Source organism: Hypanus sabinus, chromosome 24, assembly GCF_030144855.1.
Source record: "Hypanus sabinus isolate sHypSab1 chromosome 24, sHypSab1.hap1, whole genome shotgun sequence".
In the NCBI taxonomy this organism is placed as follows: Eukaryota; Metazoa; Chordata; class Chondrichthyes; order Myliobatiformes; family Dasyatidae; genus Hypanus; species Hypanus sabinus.
In genome coordinates this window covers 37,238,623-37,259,182 of record NC_082729.1, presented here as the reverse complement: position 1 = coordinate 37,259,182, position 20,560 = coordinate 37,238,623, and the positions used below count along the sequence as shown (strand labels likewise).

The window sequence follows — 20,560 nt, the reverse complement described above, 5'->3', positions numbered from 1 at the left end:
AAACATCTGCTAGAGATCGCAGAAAGTGGAGGACTTTTGTTGAGGCCTTATGCTCCATAAGGAGCAAAAAGGATTAAACAACATTCTCTCTAAAGCTTCCATATTCTTCCAATAACAAGACAACCAGAACTGAATTCAACAAACCAAGTGTGGTTTAACTAGAGTTTTACAGAGCAGCAACATTACCTCACAGCTCTTGAACTCAATCCCCTTGACTAATGAAGACCAGCACTCCGTACACCTTCTTAACCACCTTGTTAACGTGCACGGCAACTTGGCAGAAGCGACCAATGGACACGGATTCCAAGATCCCTCCACACTGATAAGAATCCTGCCATTAACCCTGTATTGTGTCTTTGAATTCAACCTTCCACAGTGAACCACTTCACACTTTTCTGGGTCGCACTCTATCTGCCACTTCTCAGCCCAGCTCCACATCCTGATGATGTCTTGTTGCCCTGCGATTTAGACACTCCACAGCAAAGGAAAAGTGATAGGCTTTCTGGTGCGGCACCTGCAGAACATAGTGCTCCCCTACTCCTTGGTGTGAGAGTTGGCTGGCTTGGCAGACGGACACAGGGAAATGGAGGGGCAGACACACAAGGTCCGTGACCAACAGCGCTCTGCAGGGATCAGTGCTGGTCTCTCTGATGTTTGTGATATTGAAAACCTACGAGGGTGGGTTAGTAAGTCTATGGACAATAGAAAGATTGGCGGAGTTGTGAAATATGAATAGGATTGTCAAAGGATACAGCAAAGGCTGAGCAAGGGTGAGGACCTGCACTTTTGGAGGTCAAATAGAAGGACTCTTTAAGGTACTGATCAACAGAAGGATCTTGGGTGCCAAGTACTCAGCTCCCTTTAAATGGCTATGGCAGCAGACAGACTAGTAAGGAAGAGCTTCATAGGTCAGGGTGCAGAGTAAAGAGATTAAAAATTAGTTTACTTGTCACACATACATCGAAACAGAGTGAAATGGAATGTTGCATCAAATCAAATCAACAAAGAGTTTACTTGGCCGTCCACAAGTGTCACCAGAGGTGCCAACATAGCGCGCTCACAACCCACTAACCTTAACCTGCATGTGGGGGGAAACTGGAGCACCCAGAGGAAATCCACGCGGTCATGGTGACGTACAAGCTCCTTATAGGCAGCAGCAAGAATCGAATCCTGATCTTACAACTGGCTGCTGTAAAGCGTCGTGCTAACCCTACCAGCCTGTTAGGAAGCCATGCTTTAGCTCTATAATGTGTTGGTTAGACTGCTCTTGGTGTTGTGTGAAGTTCTGGTCCTCATTACAGGAAGCATGTGGCAGCTTTGGAGAGGACGAAGAAGAGGCTCACCAGCCTGGATTGAGGGCATGAGGTTTGACTATCTTGGGTCAGTTGCTCTGGAGTGGTGGAGGCTGAGCTCAGCAATGGGGCAGCACGACAGCACAGCAGTTACTGTAACACTACTACAGTATGAGCAACCTGCGCTCCAGAGTATGTGTACTATATACAACCTTGAAGTTCATCTCCTTACAGGCAGCCACAAAACAAAGAAACCCAATGGAACCCATTTAAAAAAGACTGTCAAACTCTCAAAGTGCAGAAAAACAAAATAAATTGTGCAAACATTAAAAGTGAGCAAATAACACCCAGAATTGAAGTTCACAAAGGTGACTTCACAACCATAAAGCCAGTCACAGCCGATTCAGGAGCCCATTAGTTGCAGGCCACAGCCTCAACTTCCTGCAGAGATGAATAAACCCCAGGGAGTAGTGAGCTGAACGCTAGTCAGTCCTTTGCCTCCGGCCCTGAAACAAGCTTTTCAATCTGGCCTGGTGCTGAAGTCGTTCCTTGCTTTCAGATCTGGGCCCAGCTGCTTCGATACTCTCTCGGGACCTGCTGCCTTGATTTGGCCCACACCCGACCTTTCTAATTTGGCCCAGTGGTCAAACCTGGGCATGTTCATCACCTTACCACCGTCTCCAAGGAGTCTGTACATCTTCCATGAGACTGTGTGGGTTTCCTCTGGGTGCTGCTATTTCCCACCGTGTTTCAAATACATATGGGTTAGGATTCGTAAGGTATATTGATGCGGAAAGTGTGGATACTGTTGAGGGCTGCCCCCAGTAAAATCCTCAGGCTGCGTTGGTTACTGATGCAAAAACAACGCATAATGTACATGTGACATCATGAAGTGTGTGGGTGTCATCTCTGGTGAGGGGCTTGTCGTGTCCCTTTTGAGGCAACTCACTCACCTTTGGGCCCCACCGGACACTCTGCTCTCACCTGTGGCTCCAGGTAGCCATTTGCCTGTGACAGTGGCCACACTCCTGTACACCGCTTCAAAAGCTGGGTTAAACCAGGTGAGGGTAGCCCAGTGAGATAGGGACATGCCTGTCCTAGCATTCAAAGTCAGCTCTGACGGACTGGGGGATGAGATCTACAGTGAGATCCGACAGCCAGGGAGGCGGTCCTGCAATGCGGACAGCGAAGACGCCTGACAAGTCGTGGTCACCTACTTCAACCAAGGATGACCCCAGATGTGACAACCACTCTTACCAGTGAACCAGGACCTTTTGGGTTGAGAGAGTGGAAATGCCCCAGGACAACAGTTTTTCTACTTTTAAAAATTCTCCTCTCTCCTGTCACTGTTAGATACAACCAACAACCAAAGATATGTGACAAATAGAGCTAATCTCAGTCTTGAGATAGGCTGAACTGTCAGAATCCCAGTGCAAATACAAAATACTAGAGGAGATAGAGGACGTGGAGGAAGAAGAAGGGAGAGACAGGGATCGCCGTGTCTGGGAGCAATGGTGTGGAGAGCAGCTACTTACTCTCAGTGGTTCCGGGTGACAGGAGGCTGTGCCCACCCCCTTCGCTGGCCGCACTACCCAGCCCGTTGCTCTCAGCTGCAGGGTCATTGAGGCTGTCAGCTGGGGCCAGGGCCTCCGTGGGGAGCTGGGGCTGGCTCTTGCTGGCCCCCTCCACCAGTGCGGCCAGGTCCTGGTGAGCGAGCACGGCCAACGGAAGTGCCGGCTGCTGCCCTTCGGCTGCCTCGGTGCCCAGCTGCCTCAGGTCCGCCTCGTGAGGCTGCTGTCCTGTCTCCGGCGTGCCCACTGGGTCACTGGTTCCTGAGGGCAAGGAGGAAAAGAGTGGGGACATAAGTCAGTCCAGTGATCTCCCCCAATAATCTGCTCACAACACAGACCAGTGAGGTGATAGGGGGCTGGGACCCAGGACGGCGGGGAGATGTGGGCCTGGGACGGGAACCTGGGATGGCGGGAGACGCAGGGCTGGGACCTGAGAACCAGGGCAGTAGGGAGACAAACAGAGCCAGAGCCAGAGAGAGAGAGAGAGAGAGAGAAACACACATAGAACAAGAGGCGGGATTGGTACTCCACCCAGTCCTGTTGTGACCTACCCATGGCAGCCTGCTGGGCAGCCTGGAGGACGGCTTGCAGGGCTAGAGCCTGCACCTCCTCGGACACGGCTGCCTGCTCTGCCGCCTCGGCTGCCGCTGTCACCGCCAGCTCCTCGGGCGTCAGCCCCGTCAGCTCACCCGGCCCGCTGACCCGCTCTGCCATCAGTTGTGCTGGCGGAGTAAGCTGTTCGGCCGACGGTGGCTCCCCCAGAGGTAGGGCCTCGGCTGGGGGAGCAGGATCTCCACCAGGTGGCACCAGGGACTCCTGCTCCGACGTAGAGGAGGTGGGCTGCTCAGTCGCTGTGGTGACATTAGTACCCTCTGATATTGAAGGAACGTTCTGAAAAAGCAATTGATAGAAGGACAGAGAATAAATTATTTAATCATGGCAACCACTAAAACTCTTCATGTGTCTCATGGAAATTGCAACATCTCGGATCACAAGACCCTGTAGCGGATAGTGAGGTCAGCTGAGAAGATCATCAGGGTCTCTCCTCCCGCCATTACGGACATTTACACCACACGCTGCATCCGCAAAGCAAACAGCATTATGAAGGAGCCCACACATCCCTCATACAAACTCTTCTCCCTCCTGCCATCTGGGAAAAGGCACCAAAGCATTCAGGCTCTCACAACCAGACAATATAACAATTTCTTTCCCCAAGCCATCAGACTTCTCAATACCCTGAGCCTGGATTGACACCAACTTACTGCCCTCTACTGTGCCTATTGACTTGCTTATTATTTATTGTAATGCCTGCACTGTTTTGTGCACTCTATGCAGTCCTGGGTAGGTCTGTAGTCTAGTGTAGTTTTTGTGTTGATTTGTGTAGTTCAGTGTGGTTTTGTATTGTTCACCATGGTCCTGAAAAACGTTGTCTCATTTTTACTGTGCACTGTACCAGCAGTTATGGTCGAAATGACAATAAAAGTGACTTGACTTGACTTGATCAGCACTGTTCCCTCTAAGCTGCTTAGGTGCGTGGCACACAATAACTGAAATGCTCACATGCACACAGTCTTTTATGTAATATTAATATAATTTTGAAATCTATTTAATACAATAGTGAAAAACCCTGTAATTAATTGTGTTAATAAATATAATTGATAAATTTTCTAAATAATAAACATACTGCATCCTTTACTTTGGAACATTTTAAAGCTTAAATGTATTTATGTTGTCAGTGTTTCAAATTGCAACACTGCTACAAATTGTGACAATAAACACAGAATGGAAATTGGTAGCTCATTGTTAATAAACCACTGTCCCAATGAACGCTGACGCTGTCCAGTAAAAACATTTTACTTTTGCCATTGTTTTGACTGCCTGACATCATTTACTTGTGTTGGGAGTTATGGTTTGTGTTTGGTTGTTGTAAAAAATTCTATATTCTGACTTTTTATGTAAGTAATCTTTAAAAAAATCATAATCCAACAAGAAATTTTAAATTAAAAATTGTTAGATTGTAAAAATTAATTTCTATAAGATTTTCTGCACGACTGTGGTTATTTTATTCAAATTATAATATTTTTTGACTTGTTAACTTATTCAAATAATTATTCTTAGTATTCTCAATTAATCAAACGCAAAGCACAGAAACAAATATCCCTGTGACGATTGTATGCTCTAGTATCAATTGCTTGGTGATGATTAAGTAAAGTATCTAAGTATTTAATTATTATTATTTTTAAGATCGCAAAGATGTCAGAAAAAAGCATGAGAGTTAAGTGCTTTGAGGAACAAAGCTCATACAAATTTAAGGTCGAATCACTTTTGCAATTTGTAGGAACTTAGCATCAAAAACAAAAAAACAAAAATTGCGATATTACATCAAGGTACTGGTGATGTTGCATGCCCCACTTGTGCAGAAGCGAATGTTGGGGGCAACCAGTATTGTGGAAAAAAGGGGCGAATGGAAGTTAGATGACTTAAAACGACACCTTAACCAGAGAATTCATATAGACACAGTTGCCAAATTGCGCAGCCAGAAAAAATGTGAAATTTTGCACATGTTAAATGGAACTCCAAAAGAGCGTGAAGCAACATTGAAACAAGATGCATGAAAGAAGCATAGTCAAAGTGGTAATAGACAACATTAACTTAGCAATTAAAATTAATTCTTCTATGCATTCTGTGCACAAATGGCTACAGATGTAAATACAGCAGAGAGTTGGCCCAGCAAGTTCTTTGCCTTTGAATTTGTTGAGCACTGTTCCCTCTAAGCTCCTTAGCCACACAGTAACTGAAATGCTCCTGAGTACATAGCCTTTGCTGTCACGGAGCTGGGAATTTTCTTTTATATAACATTAATATAATTTTTAAATTAAGTGCTAGTATAATTTTCAAATCTATGTAAATATAATCGTGGAACAACCTGGAATTAATTGTGTTATGAATATAATACATAAATTTCTAAATAATCAACATACCAAAACCTTTACTTTGAAACACTTCAGAAATTCAATGCATTTACACTGTTGGTATTTCAAGTTACAACACTGTTACAAATTGTAATAAAAAACACAGAATGGAAGTTGGTAGCTCATTGTTAATAAACAGCCGGCCTGCTGAACGCCGACAAGTTTAACACTTTGTAAACTTTTAAAGATTTTCTTTGTTGTAGTTTATTACACCCTTCAACCAATATAATCAAAACTATGATTTTTCAATTTTCATTCTAAATATTCATATTACACAGTAAAAATATTTAAAGTACTGGGCAGCTTTCAGGCTGTGTATAAGTTTCCTACTTAAAGCAATGGTTGGTCCGTGTAGCTGTAAAACAAAATTAGAGGGAATGTTGTTGTTGAATGCAACAGGTAATGGAAGATTGCGGAAATTTTTTCCATACACTAACTGCTGATGGAAGTACAGATGTTGCTGTACAGAAATGTTCATTTAGTATTTTAAGTTTTGACCAAAAAAATTAAACTTTGTGTTTGTGAATATTTTATATCAACACCAGTCTTAAGAAGGGTCTAGTTCTTCTACATCCCTGATGATGGCACAGTTTGTCATCGAAACACTGGTTATAATTGATAGCTGTACCTAGCTGGAAGCCCTAGAAGAGTTAATTCACCAATCATGATATTCAAAAGATGGTGATGTTTATATCAGACAGGGGAAATGTTATACTTGGAAAATAATAGTGTGGCAGCAATTCTTCAGCAAGGAATAAAGCATCTGAGCAACTTTGGTTGTAAATAGAGACGACATGTGATTAGACGATGCATGAAAGAGAGTATCAATTCTGTAGGATACAGAAATACTGCTATAAACAGTGTAGACAATGTTCAACAGGTCGTTGATTAAAAAAGGAGAATTAGCTGATGTCAGAGAATGTAATGTGTCACTCAGACCACTAAATGAAGTAGGATGGCTGTCAAGACTGTCATTAAAGCTATTGCTTTAATGAGGAATTATTAAGTTTTGAGGCACTATTGCAAAAGGCAAATTAATGAATGTTTAATGATCCAATCAGCAACTACAACCTGAAGATTTTAACCAATCCACAATATTAAGTAGAATTAACTGTCCTGAGTGAGGTTTTGGAAATTTAAGTTTTAGGTTTCTAGGTTTTAAAAATTCCTTCAAAACAGCTGTGTGATTATAAGTGAAGCACTGCAGTATGCAAAAGCTAAAATTAACAAGTTATGGTCTGTTTATTGGAGGGACACAGGGCATCAATAATTTCTTTATGTTGATACTGTGCCTATTATTCGATTCATTCAACGTGTGTCTAATCACTTGGATAATAGGCTTCCTGACAATGAGTTATGAGAATGGCAAGCTTGACTCTGTTACTATTCCACATGCAACTAATTTTTAATTTGGGAAAGAGAGTGTTGTACGACTGACAAAAAATACTCAGCTACTGTTACAAACTATGACAAAAGCATTGTCTCAAAATTATTGCAATTTCAAATTTGTCGTTTCTAAGACCGTTATGACTGATTTAATTAAGACGTTGACTGATATGTCAAATCACGTGCTTAAAACTGTCAGAGGTAAAAATAAATTAGAGGGATTATTGCCAACCAGCATAGAGAGAGCTTCACTCTGTGTCTGACTCCAGGAGTGTGTGGTACGGTGCAGAGGGAGATTCATTCTGTGTCTGACCCTAGGATTGTGTTGTAGGACATTGCGGAGGGAGCTTCACTCGGTGTCTCACCCCCTGAGAGTATGTGATGGGATATGCAGTGGGAGCTTCACTCTGTCAGTCTCCTGGGGCATCTGAACACGGACGTAATGCTCAGAAGTGGAGCTGTCAGTCAGGTACCTGCAGGTCGGGAAGAGGATACTGACACCTTGCTTCCACGTAATGGGACACTGCTCTCCCTCTGAGCCGTTGAGGTAGCGGAGAAACAGACTGGATCAGAGGACTTACCGGGATGGAGGGGCCGGGTGTGGGCGTGGACTGGGTGACAGTTGTGTTGGCCCCACTCTGTGCTGCAGACACGGTGGTGGCGGTGTTTGTGGTGCCTGCGGTCGCTGTCTCTCCGTGCACCGTCTCCGGGAGTCCCTGGGCATTCGTGGGAGGCGGCTGGACTGGGGTGGTGGAGTTGGGAAGATGATAGGGATGAGGGGAGGGGGAAAGAGAAAAGAGAAGGGAATGAAGTGAGAGAAGGCTGAAGATCCCAACCCGTCTGCGCAAACGTTACCCACCCAACGTAAGACCTCAAGGGAGGGGCAAGATGAAGGCAGGAGTGATGCACAGCCTGGAGGAGGGTCTTCACAGAGGGGATGTTGAGGAACGTCTTCAAAGAGGGAGGAGGTTGAAGGGCTGAGGAGCACTGCGTGAGGGGCAATGGGGAGGGAGTGCTGCACTGCACAATGGCAACAGGGAGGGAGTGCTGCGCTGTGGACGGGGCAGTAGTAAAGGAGTGCCCTGCCCTGGGGGTTTGGGGGGGGGGGCTTGTTCTGGCAGCTCACGTCACCCTCTGCTCCCCATCACCCCTTTCCATTATCTCCCATCATGTTAATCATATTCCCTGCATTCAGACTCCCCTACCCTGGGGCAAAAGACTGGCTATTCACTGTATCTGTGGCCGGCACTGATTTGTTAGCATCTCTTAAGTTGCCCATCAGCCTCCTGAGCTCCAGTGTAAACTTCCCCCAGCCCCCTCTTACAATTTGAGCCCTATCAGTGAAGAGAACACCTTTGTTTATCCTCTTAGTACCAAAGCACAATACAGGCTCTTCGGTCCATGATGTTGTGCCAAACTTTCAATCTACACCAGGATCAATTCCCTCATAAACCTTCATTTTTCTATCATCAATGTGTTTCCTAAATTTCACTAATGTATCTGCCTCTATCACAAACACCTGGCAATGCGTTCCACACACCATTAGAAAACCCTACCTCTGACATTCCTCCAATCATCTTCAAATTATGTTCTCTCATATTAGCTATTTCTGCTGTGGCAAAAAGTTTCTGGCTGTCCTCTCTATTAATGCTTCTTATGGCGGGGAGGAGGTACGCCTCTACCAAAGGAGCTGTAAGGCGCTCCTTCCTTTTGCCTGCCTGCAGGTCACCCTTGGGCAAGGTGGTGGATGTTCGTTTGAGCAGATGGTGCATATCACACTCCTGGTTATGCGACCACTGACGCCAGGCAGATAATCTCTGAAGCATATTCATAATGGCCGGGGGTCACCCGCCTTGTAAAGACACTCCCTAGGAGACAATGTCAAGCCACCTCTGTAGAGTGATTTGCCAAGAACAATCATGGCCATAGATGGGAAGGTGGAGGGGGGGGAGGCAGCCTTCCCCATGGCAAAAATCCTTGGCACTTCTCGGAATAAGGACAGATGGAAGACCATGAGGGACCACATCATATAACAATGACACCCGTATAAAGCCACTTTCATCTTTCACTCAACCTTTCTTTGTAGGAAAAGCTCTCTAATCCAGGCAGCATCTGCACCCTTTCTGGGTGCATTACCTTGTGGCTCTTGAACTCAATCCCCTGACCAATGAAGGTAAATACCATTTGGTTAGCATTCTTCTCACATCTCCTCAATCTAAGCCTTTAAGTATTCGGTAGGTTGTAATGAGCTCCCTCTCTCATCCTCTTGAATTCTATCAAGTACATACCATCAAACACTCCTTATATGTCGTGCCCTCTCAGGATGTGAAATGTTTCCAAAAGATCACCTGTCTATCTTCTAAACTCCAAGGAAACCTAATTAGTGTGTGGACCTTTATTGGCTGGGGGATTGAAGTCTCAGCTCTTGAACTCCACCCTCGATTATGACTGCCAACACCCTGAGGCTTTATAAGACATCGGTCAGACTATATGTTGAATATGATGAGCAGTTTTGGGCCCTTTATCTACAGATCTGCTGCCACTGGACAGAGTCCAGATGAGATTCATGACAACGATCCTGAGAATTAAAGGGTTAACGTGTGAAGAGCGTTTAATGCCTATGGACCTGTAATTGCTGGAGTTTAGAATTTTGGGGGGGGGGGGGGGGGAGAAAACGGGGCTCATTAAAAACTACCAACTATTGAAAGTCCTGGATAAAGTGGATGTGGAGAGGACGTTTCCTATAGTGGGGGAGTCTAGAACCAACAGGCAGAGTCTCAAAATAGAAGGATGTCCCCTTGATACAGAGAAAAGGAACTTATTTAGCCAATGAGTTGTGAATCTGCGGAACTCATTGCCACAGGTGGCTGTGCCGGCCAAGTCATTGGGTATATTCAAAGCGGAGATTGAAAGATTCTTGATTAGTCAGGGCGAGAAATGTTATGGGGAGAAGGCAGGAAGGAGAATGGGGTCAAGAGGGATAATAAGTTAGCCATGGTGAAATGATACAGCAGATTTGATGGGCTGAACGGCTTAATTCTGTTAATGATCCTATTACAACTTCATAAACACCCTATGAACTTGCATGCCGACTCTTGAGGAATCTATGGATGTAGGCTTGTGAGACTCTGAGGGACCTATCTACATGAACTTGTGTGACTCTGAGGGACCTATCTACATGAACTTGTGTGACTCTGAGGGATCTATCTACATGAACTTGTGTGACTCTGAGGGATCTATGGACGTGGACTTGTACATATGATAATAAACTGGATGAATGGTTGACAGGACATCCATGGTCTAAACATTGGTTTATACAGCTGCTACATTCAGAGTACAGGCCCATAGACGTCAAATGGTCCTTGCACATTAAGCATTTCATTCCTGGGATTGTTCTTGTAAACTATTCTGTCAACAGCGTTCAACCCACCCATGCCCGCCAGGACATTCAACCTGTGCTTGCCTGCCCTGCCCAGGACGTTCAACCCACCCACGCCAACTCTATCAAAGACATCCAAAACATCCATCTCTATCCAGGACTTTCGATTCTCCCATACATGGACAGGAAAGGTTTGTAGGGAAGCGGCCCAAATGCTGACAAAGGGGTTCAGCTCAGACGAGAACCTTGGTCAGGTACTCTGACACGTAACAACGGTAGCGAGCGCCTTACCCTGATTGGTACCAATGTTGGCAGTAACGGTGGTGGCTGTGTTGGTGGTGTTGGTCTCGGACGTCTCGTGGGGTGGGTTGGAACAGACCAGGGGGACCCCGCTGGCCGTCTGACCCTCCCCCTGGCCGGCCTCTGGCCCCGGCGCCAGGCCGGGCTGCTCGGTGGTGGGTGAGGCCAAGATGGTGACCGGGAGCTCCTGGATGGATGAAGCCTCAACCCCGCTGGGAGCGGCGATCAATGTGACACGGGTGGGCTCAGTCGCGGGCTGGAGGCAGACAGAAAATACTATCAGGTGAGTTTTCCCCAACCACGGACTGACACTGTGAACGGGCTATAGGGACAAAGGGAGAAAGCGGAGATGGTGAGGGTAAAGGCTAATTTATACTTGTGCGTACCAGCTATGCCGCGACCTACACCTTAGCCCTGATTTTCACTTCTGCGTCACTCTACGCTGAAGCGAGCATGCATTGGTGTGTGCCAAAATGCCAGTTGGCAGTGAGGCTTCTATGCCACTGTGTTAGTTTCTTCGTGAGAGACATGGACGAGGAAATGCATTTCAAACATTTTCGTATGTCGGCAGGCAGATTTGACGATTTGGTTCATCTATTTCGCACAGCCTACAAACATGGCAGAGAAGAAGCAACCAGAAATGCATAGGAGGAAATGCGATGCTACCAAGCAGACCAATCACAGTTGTTGCCGTCTGTGTTGCCACGACATGTGAGTAACTTTTCTGGAGAGGTGCATGTCACCCTACAGCATAGGATACAGCACAGATACAGCGTAGGGTACACGATACCTACGGCATCGATGTGACGCACAAGTATACATCAGCCTTAAGGGATTAAAAATAATGAGAGTGGGGGGCAAGGGTGCATTATGACGGGGAGGCAGGGCTTGGAGGAGGGGGGAAAGGAAGAGAAGAGAAGAAGGGGAGGGGCAGGGGATGGAAAGAGGAGTGGAAGGACAGAGGTAGGATGGATTCGGCAGGGATTGAGGATGCGGGGTTGCAAGGTGCAGTTGGGGCTGGGGAGGGGGTGCAGAGCAGATGCAGGATGGGCCGTGGAGGAGGGGAGGAGGCATGGACATGGAGCAGAGGAGCTGGGGGACGTTGGATGACAGAGCTGAGTGACCTTACCTGCATGGAGATGGTGGGTGGGGTGGAGGAGTGGCTTGCCTGCGCGGTAGAGACGGTGATGACGGCGGGGTTGATGAGCTGGCTGGAGAAGCTGCCGACTGTCCCGGCCAGGGTGGTGGAACCCACGGCTGGAACTCCCCCCACCGAGCCCGTCACGGTGCCCAGCGTGGTGACACCTATAGCAGAGTGGGGGGTGCGGAGGGAGAGGATCGGAGTGTTAGTTCGGCTATGGGTAGGCTACCCAGCCCTCTCACTCTGACACTGCACACCTTCCCCCACACCCCCTGGTATATGGAGATGATATCCCCTCATCTCCAGGATAGCGTGCCTCACAGTCATACAGACAGCAGTTCGATTCTGGTCTCTGGTATTGTGTGTAAGTGGGGCTCGCATGCTCACCCGGTACCTGTACTGGAGTGCCTTTCTCCATGGTGCTCTGGTCTCCTACCAGCGCTCCCTCCTCACTGCCCCTCCCTCCACGCTGAACCTCTCACACATGCGGCATATTGAGGCAGTGAGCTGGAGGGAGATCTGCACTCACACCATTCTAACAGATGCATCAGTGAACCCTTCTGGGCCTCGACTTCCTTGAGGACAGCAACATATCTATTATTAAATATGCCCTGCTGGATCGAGATGTGTGACTCTCCCCCACCCTTTCCCGTCACATCCTGGCTCGCTTACCTGTGGTTCCCTTCACCACCAACGTGGTGACGGCTGGTTTCACTGCAGACACGGTTACTGGCGTGACCAGTCTCATCCCGCTGACCGGGACGGTCCGCAAGATGGTGCTTGGCTGCCCTGGAGCTCCCTTCAGTAACACCTGGCGAGAAACAGGAGAGAGACAGGGAAAAATAAAAAAATGAGACTGGGTTGACATTTCGGGAGCGTCAGCAGATTGAGGAGTGACCTCATTCATCCGAGAGGCAGGATGGTGCAATGTTGAGAGTACTGTGTGTTGGCCTTCATTCATTGGAGGACTGAGTTCCACAGCCACAAGGGAACACTGCAGCTCTATAAAACTGGTTAGACCACACTTGCCGTATTGTGTTCAGTTCTGGTCACCTCATCCTGGAAGGATGCAGAAGCTTTAGAGAGAGAGATTTACCATGATGTTACCTGGATTATAGAGCACTTCCTCAGAGGATGAACACAAGAGATTCTGCCAATGCAAGAACACACACAGACTGGCAGCATCTAGGAACATGAATTAACAGTCGACATTTTAGGTCAAGACCGTTCATCAGGACTGGGGACTGAGGATATGAGGATTGTTTGAGTGATCTAGGGCTTTTCTCTTTGAAGTGAAAGAAGATGAGAGGAAAGATAGTTTAAAAGTAAATTACATACAGCACTGCACAGAAGTCTTAGGCACATATTTATTGCTCGGGTGCCCAGGACTTTTGCACAGTGCTGTTTTTGTACACTACTCGATATGTCAGCATATACTACCCTGAGATTCATTTTCTTGCAGGCATTCACAGTAGAGCAAAAAAAACAATAGACTCAGTGAAAACCTACTCCCAAAGACTGACAAAAAAATGGAGGGATGGATAGATAGTACTGATATCACAAGTTATAGAGACCTTGAAAGTCAGTCTATAGGCTGTGGATTCAGTTCAGTGTTGGGGTGAGTGAAGTTATCGATGCCGGTTCAGGAGAGGTAATAACTGTTCCTGGTGGTGTGGGACTCCTTCCCGATGGCAGCAGTGAGAAGAGAGCGTGGCCTGGGTGCTGAGGATTTTTGATGACGGATCTTGTGGCAGTGCTGCTTGTAGATATACCCAATGGTGGGAAAGGCCTGGGCAGCTCTGTTAGTAATGACAAAGGTATCCAAGATGGGAAGAGGCAGAGATTGAGTGGATAGCCACAGACTTTTCCCCAGGGCTGAAATGGCTAACATTTATTAAGATACAACACAGAACAGTCCCTTTGAGCCATGCCACCCTGCAATCGCCAGATTTAATCCTAGCCTCATCACAGGACAAGCTACAATGACCTATCAACCGACCCAGTGATACATCTTTGGACCATGGGCAGAAATGGAAGCAGCCGGAGGAAATCCATGGGGAGAACATACAAACTCCTTACAGGCAGTGGTGGGAATTTAAGCTGGTACTGTAAAGTGCTGTGCTAACCACTACGCTACTGTGAAGAGGTTTAATTGTAAGGTGATTGGAAGTAGTATAGGGGGTATGTCAAGAGTTTTTTTTAAACATAGCGGTGGTTGCGTGGAACCTTCTGGGGGTAGGCAGATATATCACAGAAACTTAAGACACTCTTTGACAGGCACATGGATGAAAGAAACATGGAGGGCTATGTGGGAGGAAAAGGTTAGATTGACCTTGGAGTAGGTTAAAAGGTTGGCACATCATAAGCCGAAGGAACTGTACTGTACTGGAATGATTCCATCAGAGGGGAGAGTCACGGACAAGGAGCCATAGCTTCATAGCAAGGAAAAAGATGGAAACTCTGAGAGTTATTACCACTGGATCCCTGACTATCTGACCAACAGACAGCCATGAATATTCTCAACACCAGCGCTCCACAAGGTTGCGTCCTCAGCCACCACCCTCCCATTCTACTCCCTGTATACTCACAACTGCTCCAAGTTTGCAGACAACACCACTGTAGTACACACCTTGAGATATCTAATGCTCCTCATTCTTTCTTTCTCAGGATCATGCTTGTGATCCTCCTCTGGACCCTCTCCCATGCCAACACATCCTTTCTTAGATTACGGGCCCAAAACTGCTCACAATACAATGCTTTATGAAGCTTCAACATTACATCCCTATTTTTCTAGTCTAGTCCTCTCAAAATGAATGCTAGTATTGCACTTCAAAGTAAATTCATTGTCAAAGTAAATTAATGTCATATACAACCCTGAGATTCATTTTCTTGCAGGCATACTCAACAAATCCACAAAATAATAACCGAAACAGAATCAAAGACAGTACCAACTTCTTGTATTCAACTTGTTGTATTCAACCAGTGTGCAATATCAACCAGAATCAACTGTGCAAATACATAAGGAAATAATAATAATAAATAAGCAATAAATATTGAGAACATGAGATGAAGGGTCCTTGAAAGCGAGACCATTGGTTTTGGGAACATTTCAATAATAGGGTAAGTGAAGTTATCCCCACTGGTTCAGCAGCCTGATGGTCAAGGGCTAATAACTGTTCCTGAAGCTGGTGGTGTGAGTCCAAAGGCTCCTGTACCTTCTCCCTGAGAGAGTGGAGACCATGGCCTGGGTGGCCGGGATCCCTGATGATGTATGTTGCTTTCCTGCGATAGCGTTTCATGTAGACGTGCTCATGTAGAGGGCTTTACCATGATGGACTGGGCCGTATCCACTACTTTCTGTAGCAATTTTTTAATTCCATTCTACTTTACCTTCCTTACCACTGACTCAACTTAAAAATGATCCTTGGGCAAAGCATTTGCCATACTAAACAGTGATGAAATCTTTCTATTCTACATAGAGGGTGGGAAGAGCCGGAATCAAAGAGGAAATGGACAAGGAGGCAAGGAAGGGGGGTATGCCTCATTCTTTCAGGGGCTTCCAGAAGGGTAATGGGCCAAATGCCCACTCTCGGCAAGCATCAACGACCTCTCGGCCACCTTGATGCAACCCACTCCCCTCCACTGAGTGGAGAATATTCATCGAACGCCAGTTGACTGATCGACGCCTCGCGAGTGCTCTCCCGACCCCGTCACAGTTCCAGCCGCACTCACTAACCTGGGTCAGCCCCTGTTGGCCCACGCCGCTGGTGATCTTAGGCACGCCGGTGATGATCTTGGCCGGGCTGCCGGTACCCGGCGTCACTACCTTAGTGGTGAAGATAGTGATTGGTGATTTAATCCCAGTGTTGCTCGTGGCTGGAGAGTTCCAAAAAAAAAATCAACAGACATAAAGGAGGTTACTCATTTCCAAAGGTGAAAGTAGTAAAGGTAGTAGTGGGGTGGGTGGGGGCAGGATTACTGCAGAGCCAAAGCCTCAGTAACAAATGCCAGCAGTAACTTGTCACATTCATTCTGGTCATGTTGTAAGCTTCATGCATACTGGAAAAGTATTTTTCTTTGAGGCTTATGGGAAGCGGTGGGAACCGGACCTGCTCATAGCCATCTTTGGAGCAACAAGTTCCCTATCTTCAACCAATAAGTATGAAAAGTGGCTGTACTGTTCGGAATGGTGATTGCTAAGAAGTTAATCCTGCAAGTGTGGAAAATGGACTCTGTGCCTACAAGAACTGGCAAACACTTTATATTTGGAGAGACTAAGACTATGTAGTGAGGACAGAGGAGACATCTTTGAAAGGATATGGGGCCCTGTACTGGTCTTTCTTATGGTGCACCTTTGCTGTGTATGTTTACTTTTTGCCTTTACATTTCTTTTTCTCTTTTGCTGCTCAATATTTAATTACATTTTGCTATGGTTGTGCTGTATTTTTTTAATTTAGTTTTTTTTGTTAGTTTTTTCCAAGTCAGTTCACATAAAACAATAAAATACATTTTAAAAAAAACAACCTGCCTCCTTCCATCCATGAACAAACAGGACCCAACCCCATCCCAGAAGGAGAATAGCTTAGGACATGACCAGAGAAATTTGCCAAAGCCACAGGCAGGTACACTCGCCCCGACTATCTGACACAACGCCGGGGTGGCGAATCTTTGAGAGTGCGCGCCCAAAGAGTAGCTAGCGCGATGATTTTACAGAGGCAGCATTCCGGGGTCAATTCCTGCCGCTGTCTGTAAGGAGTTTGCACATTCCTTCTTCACAACCATGCGGATTTCCTCCAGGTGCTCTGGTTTCTTCCCAACTTGCAAAGACGTATGGGTTAGTGGGTTTTTTGGTCATGTGGGTGTAATTGGGTGGCATGGGCTTGTTGGGTTGAAAAGACCTGATACCGTGTGGTATCTACAAATAAAGATAAACATAAAATTCTCTTTTGCACGCCATGGAAATTTAAAGCAAAGATTACAATTGTAACAATAAATCTGGCTCATTTACATGCATTCATTTGTTCTATTATTGACAGAAGTACAATAAAAACAGACTGAAATGAACCCATTCAGAAAAGCTGTTCGATAATTATTGATAATGGTCATCAAGCACCACAGCTCAGAAATAGGCTTTTTGGCACATCTAGTCCACTGCTGTTATTGTTCCTCTCTGCACCTTGTGGCACATCGGGCAGCAACCTTGCCATGTCTTTAGCATTTGTCTGTTCCTTTTACGAGGACGAGCTGCTACCTCGACACTTAACCCAGCAGGGATGGAAAGCCTGCAAGGAGCAGGCTGGATTCGAACCCGGGACCACTAGCCTTGAAGTCCAGTGCGGATGCCACTTCACCACAGGACGGCTCCGTCTAGTCCACATCAAACCGTCCAGTCCCACTGCCCTCCACTCATATCCATGTACCTATCCAAACTTACCTTAAATGTTGCAACTGAAACTGCACCCACCACTTCCACAGTCACGCTCTCACCCCACCTCTTCTTGACATTTTCACCGTTCACCCAACCTCGGTGGAAAAAGCCTGCTTGCGTTTATATCCCATCTATATCCTTCATAATTTTATATACCTCTATCAAAACTGCACTCATCCTCCTACGCACCTGGCAATAAAGTCCCAACCTATTTCCCTGTAACTCAGGACCTTGGAACTCCATGGACCATCTTTCACCCCAGGCTGGGACTCTCCCCAGAAACCCCACAGACTTCTTCCAGCACAGCACCACTCCCTGGTGGTCAGACTCATTCACCGGCAGGTGCGTGGGATAGAGAGCAGTGACCCATTCAAAGCAGAAACACTCCACACTCCCCCCCCCAACACCCCGGCACAACTGCCATTACCTGCAGCGCCCTGCTGAGCCATTAGGGCCGAGACGGGGATGGTCTTGATAATGGTGGTGGTGCCAGGCTTAGTGGCGGTGCTGGGCGAGACACTGCTGATGCCCAGGAGGGTGGGCTTGCCGGCTGCCTGCGACGTGGTGATGATGGTAGTGGGCTTGCCATCCGCCGACGTCACCAGCTTCAGGATGGTGGCTCCTGGGGGCAGCGGGCCTTTCGTCTGCGCGCCCCCACAATGCCAAGGAAACAAAGGACATGAAGAGGCAGGTTAAAAGTGATTGGGAGGCATGTGCCATGGGGCAGAGACCGCTAAGCGAACAACAAGAAGGACATTTTGGCCACAGTGTGTAGTACCACAAGGAGGGAGCAGCACGCTGTGGGAGAGAAGGTGAGGAGGGGGAGGAGGGCACACAATGGGAAGGGGAGAAAGGAGAGAACACTGCGGGAAAGGGGGAAAGAGGGGGGAAAGAGGAGAGAAGGAGTGCCATAGGAAGAACAGACTGCAGGGAAAGCTGCGGTTGAGACAGCAAGGAAGGAACACCGCATTGCGGGACAGGCAGTAAAGGGGGAACGTGGCTGGAAGAGCAGTAATGTGTTGAGTAGCAACATGCACTCACTCACCTGTATGTACTGCGTGACAGGGTTCGTGGTCGCCTGACCTGTGACCACTCCTGACTGAACTGGTTTGGTCTGCACGAGGGAGACCACCTTTCCCAGGCTGGAGATCTGGAGGGGAGAAGCAGAGTGGGAAAACGGACAGGATGGCGGTGGTGGGGGGGGGGGGGGAGGGAGGGAATAGAAACACACACCTTAGCAACAACCCCAGAGCTCAAAAAGTACAATGTCATTAAAAACACAGGCTTTTTGTTACCTTCGGTGCTCGGTCTATAACCAGGAGCAACAAACAAATCTGTTTGAGGGAAGGCTTTGAGCTGAATAGTCGAAAGCTACAGATTCTGCCCAACCCACTGAGCTCTGTTCATAAAATCAGCCAACTCTGTCATGGCACCAGCTTCCCCAACAACGAGGACAACTTGTAAAGGCAATGCCTCCAAAAGGTGGCATCCATCATCAAGGACCCCCACCACCCAGGACATGCCCTCTTCTCATTGCTACCATAAGGGGAGGTACAAGAGCCTGTAGACACATCCCCAATGTTTCAGGGACAGCTTTCTGAATAGACATTGAACCCATGAAAACCAATTCAGTATTTTTTTACCCTCTTTTTCCACTACTTACTTAATTTTATATATACAGTAGCATGCAAAAGTTTGGGCACCCCAGTAAAAATTTCTGCTACTGTGTATAGAAGATGAACAGATCTCCAAAAGCCATAATGTTAAAGATGAAACATTCTTTTCAACATTTTAAGCAAGATTAGTGTATTATTTTTGTTTTGTACAATTTTAGAATTAAAAAAAAGGAAAGGAGCACTATGCAAAAGTTTGGGCACCCCAAGAGATTTGAGCTCTCAGATAACTTTTACCAAGGTCTCAGACCTTAATTAGCTTGTTCACAATCATCATTAGGAAAGGCCAGGTGATGCAAATTTCAAAGCTTTATAAATACCCTGACTCCTCAAACGTTGTCCCAACAATCGGCAGCCATGGGCTCCTCTAAGCAGCTGCCTAGCACCCTGAAAATTAAAATAAATGATGCCCACAAAGCAGGAGAAGACTATAAGAAGATAGCAAAGCGCTTTCAGGTAGCCGTTTCCTCAATTTGTATTGCAATTAAGAAATGGTAGATAACAGGAACAGTGGAGGTCAAGTTGAGGTCTGGATGACCAAGAAAACTTTCCGAGACAACTGCTCGTAGGATTGCTAGAGAGGCAAATCAAAACCCCTGCTTGACTGCAAAAGACCTTCAGCAAGATTTAGCACACTCTGGAGTGCTGGTGCATTGTTCTACTGTGCGGTGACACCTGCACAAATATGACCTTCATGGAAGGGTCATCAGAAGGAAACCTTTCCTGCATCCTCACCACAAGATTCAGCGTCAGAAGTTTGCAAAGGAACATCTAAACAAGTCCTGTGGACTGAAGAAGTTAAAATAGAACTATTTGGTCGCAATGAGCAAAGGTATGTTTGGAGAAAAAAGGGTGCAGAATTTCTTGAAAAGAACACTTGTCCAACTGTTAAGCACGGGGGTGGACTGATCATGTTTTGGGCTTGAGTTGCAGCCAGTGGCACAGGGAATATTTCACTGGTAAAAGGAAGAATTAATTCAATTACATAACCAGCAAATTCTGGAAGCAAACGTCATACCGTCTGTAAAAAAAAAGCTGAAGATGAAAAGAGGATGGCTTCTACAACAGGATAATGATCCTAAACACACCTCAAAATCCACAATGGACTACCTCAAGAGGCGCAAGCTGAAGGTTTTACCATAGCCCTCACAGTCCCCCAACCTAAAAATCATCAAAAATCTGTGGATAGACCTCAAAAGAGCAATGCATGCAAGACAGCCCAAGAGTCTCTTAGAACCAGAAGCCATTTGCAAGGAAGAATGGGCGAAAATCCCCCAAACAAGAATTGAAAGACTCTTAGCTGGCTACAGAAAGTGTTTACAAGCTCTGATACTTGCCAAAGGGGGTGTTACTAAGTACTGACCATGCAGGGTGCCCAAACTTTTGCTTTGGGCCCTTTTCTTTTTTTGCTATTTCGA

At 46.6% G+C, this 20,560-nt stretch overlaps 1 protein-coding gene across 5 annotated transcripts in view; it reads right to left on the bottom strand.

Moving 5' to 3' along the window:
• The window catches only part of hcfc1b (host cell factor C1b), a 159,358-nt gene that overhangs the window by 19,166 nt on the left and 119,632 nt on the right, over positions 1-20,560 (bottom strand). For 4 of the 5 annotated variants that reach the window (XM_059949640.1, XM_059949643.1, XM_059949641.1 and 1 more), the window contains 9 exons: positions 18,515-18,619; positions 17,897-18,113; positions 15,778-15,917; positions 12,714-12,852; positions 12,030-12,205; positions 10,892-11,156; positions 7,803-7,963; positions 3,415-3,754; positions 2,828-3,124 (listed from right to left, as the gene is read on the bottom strand). In XM_059949640.1, the coding sequence (XP_059805623.1) occupies positions 2,828-3,124; positions 3,415-3,754; positions 7,803-7,963; positions 10,892-11,156; positions 12,030-12,205; positions 12,714-12,852; positions 15,778-15,917; positions 17,897-18,113; positions 18,515-18,619 (1,840 nt within the window). The remainder of the gene's footprint in view (positions 1-2,827; positions 3,125-3,414; positions 3,755-7,802; positions 7,964-10,891; positions 11,157-12,029; positions 12,206-12,713; positions 12,853-15,777; positions 15,918-17,896; positions 18,114-18,514; positions 18,620-20,560) is intronic. The other variant, XM_059949644.1, reaches the window with a different exon arrangement.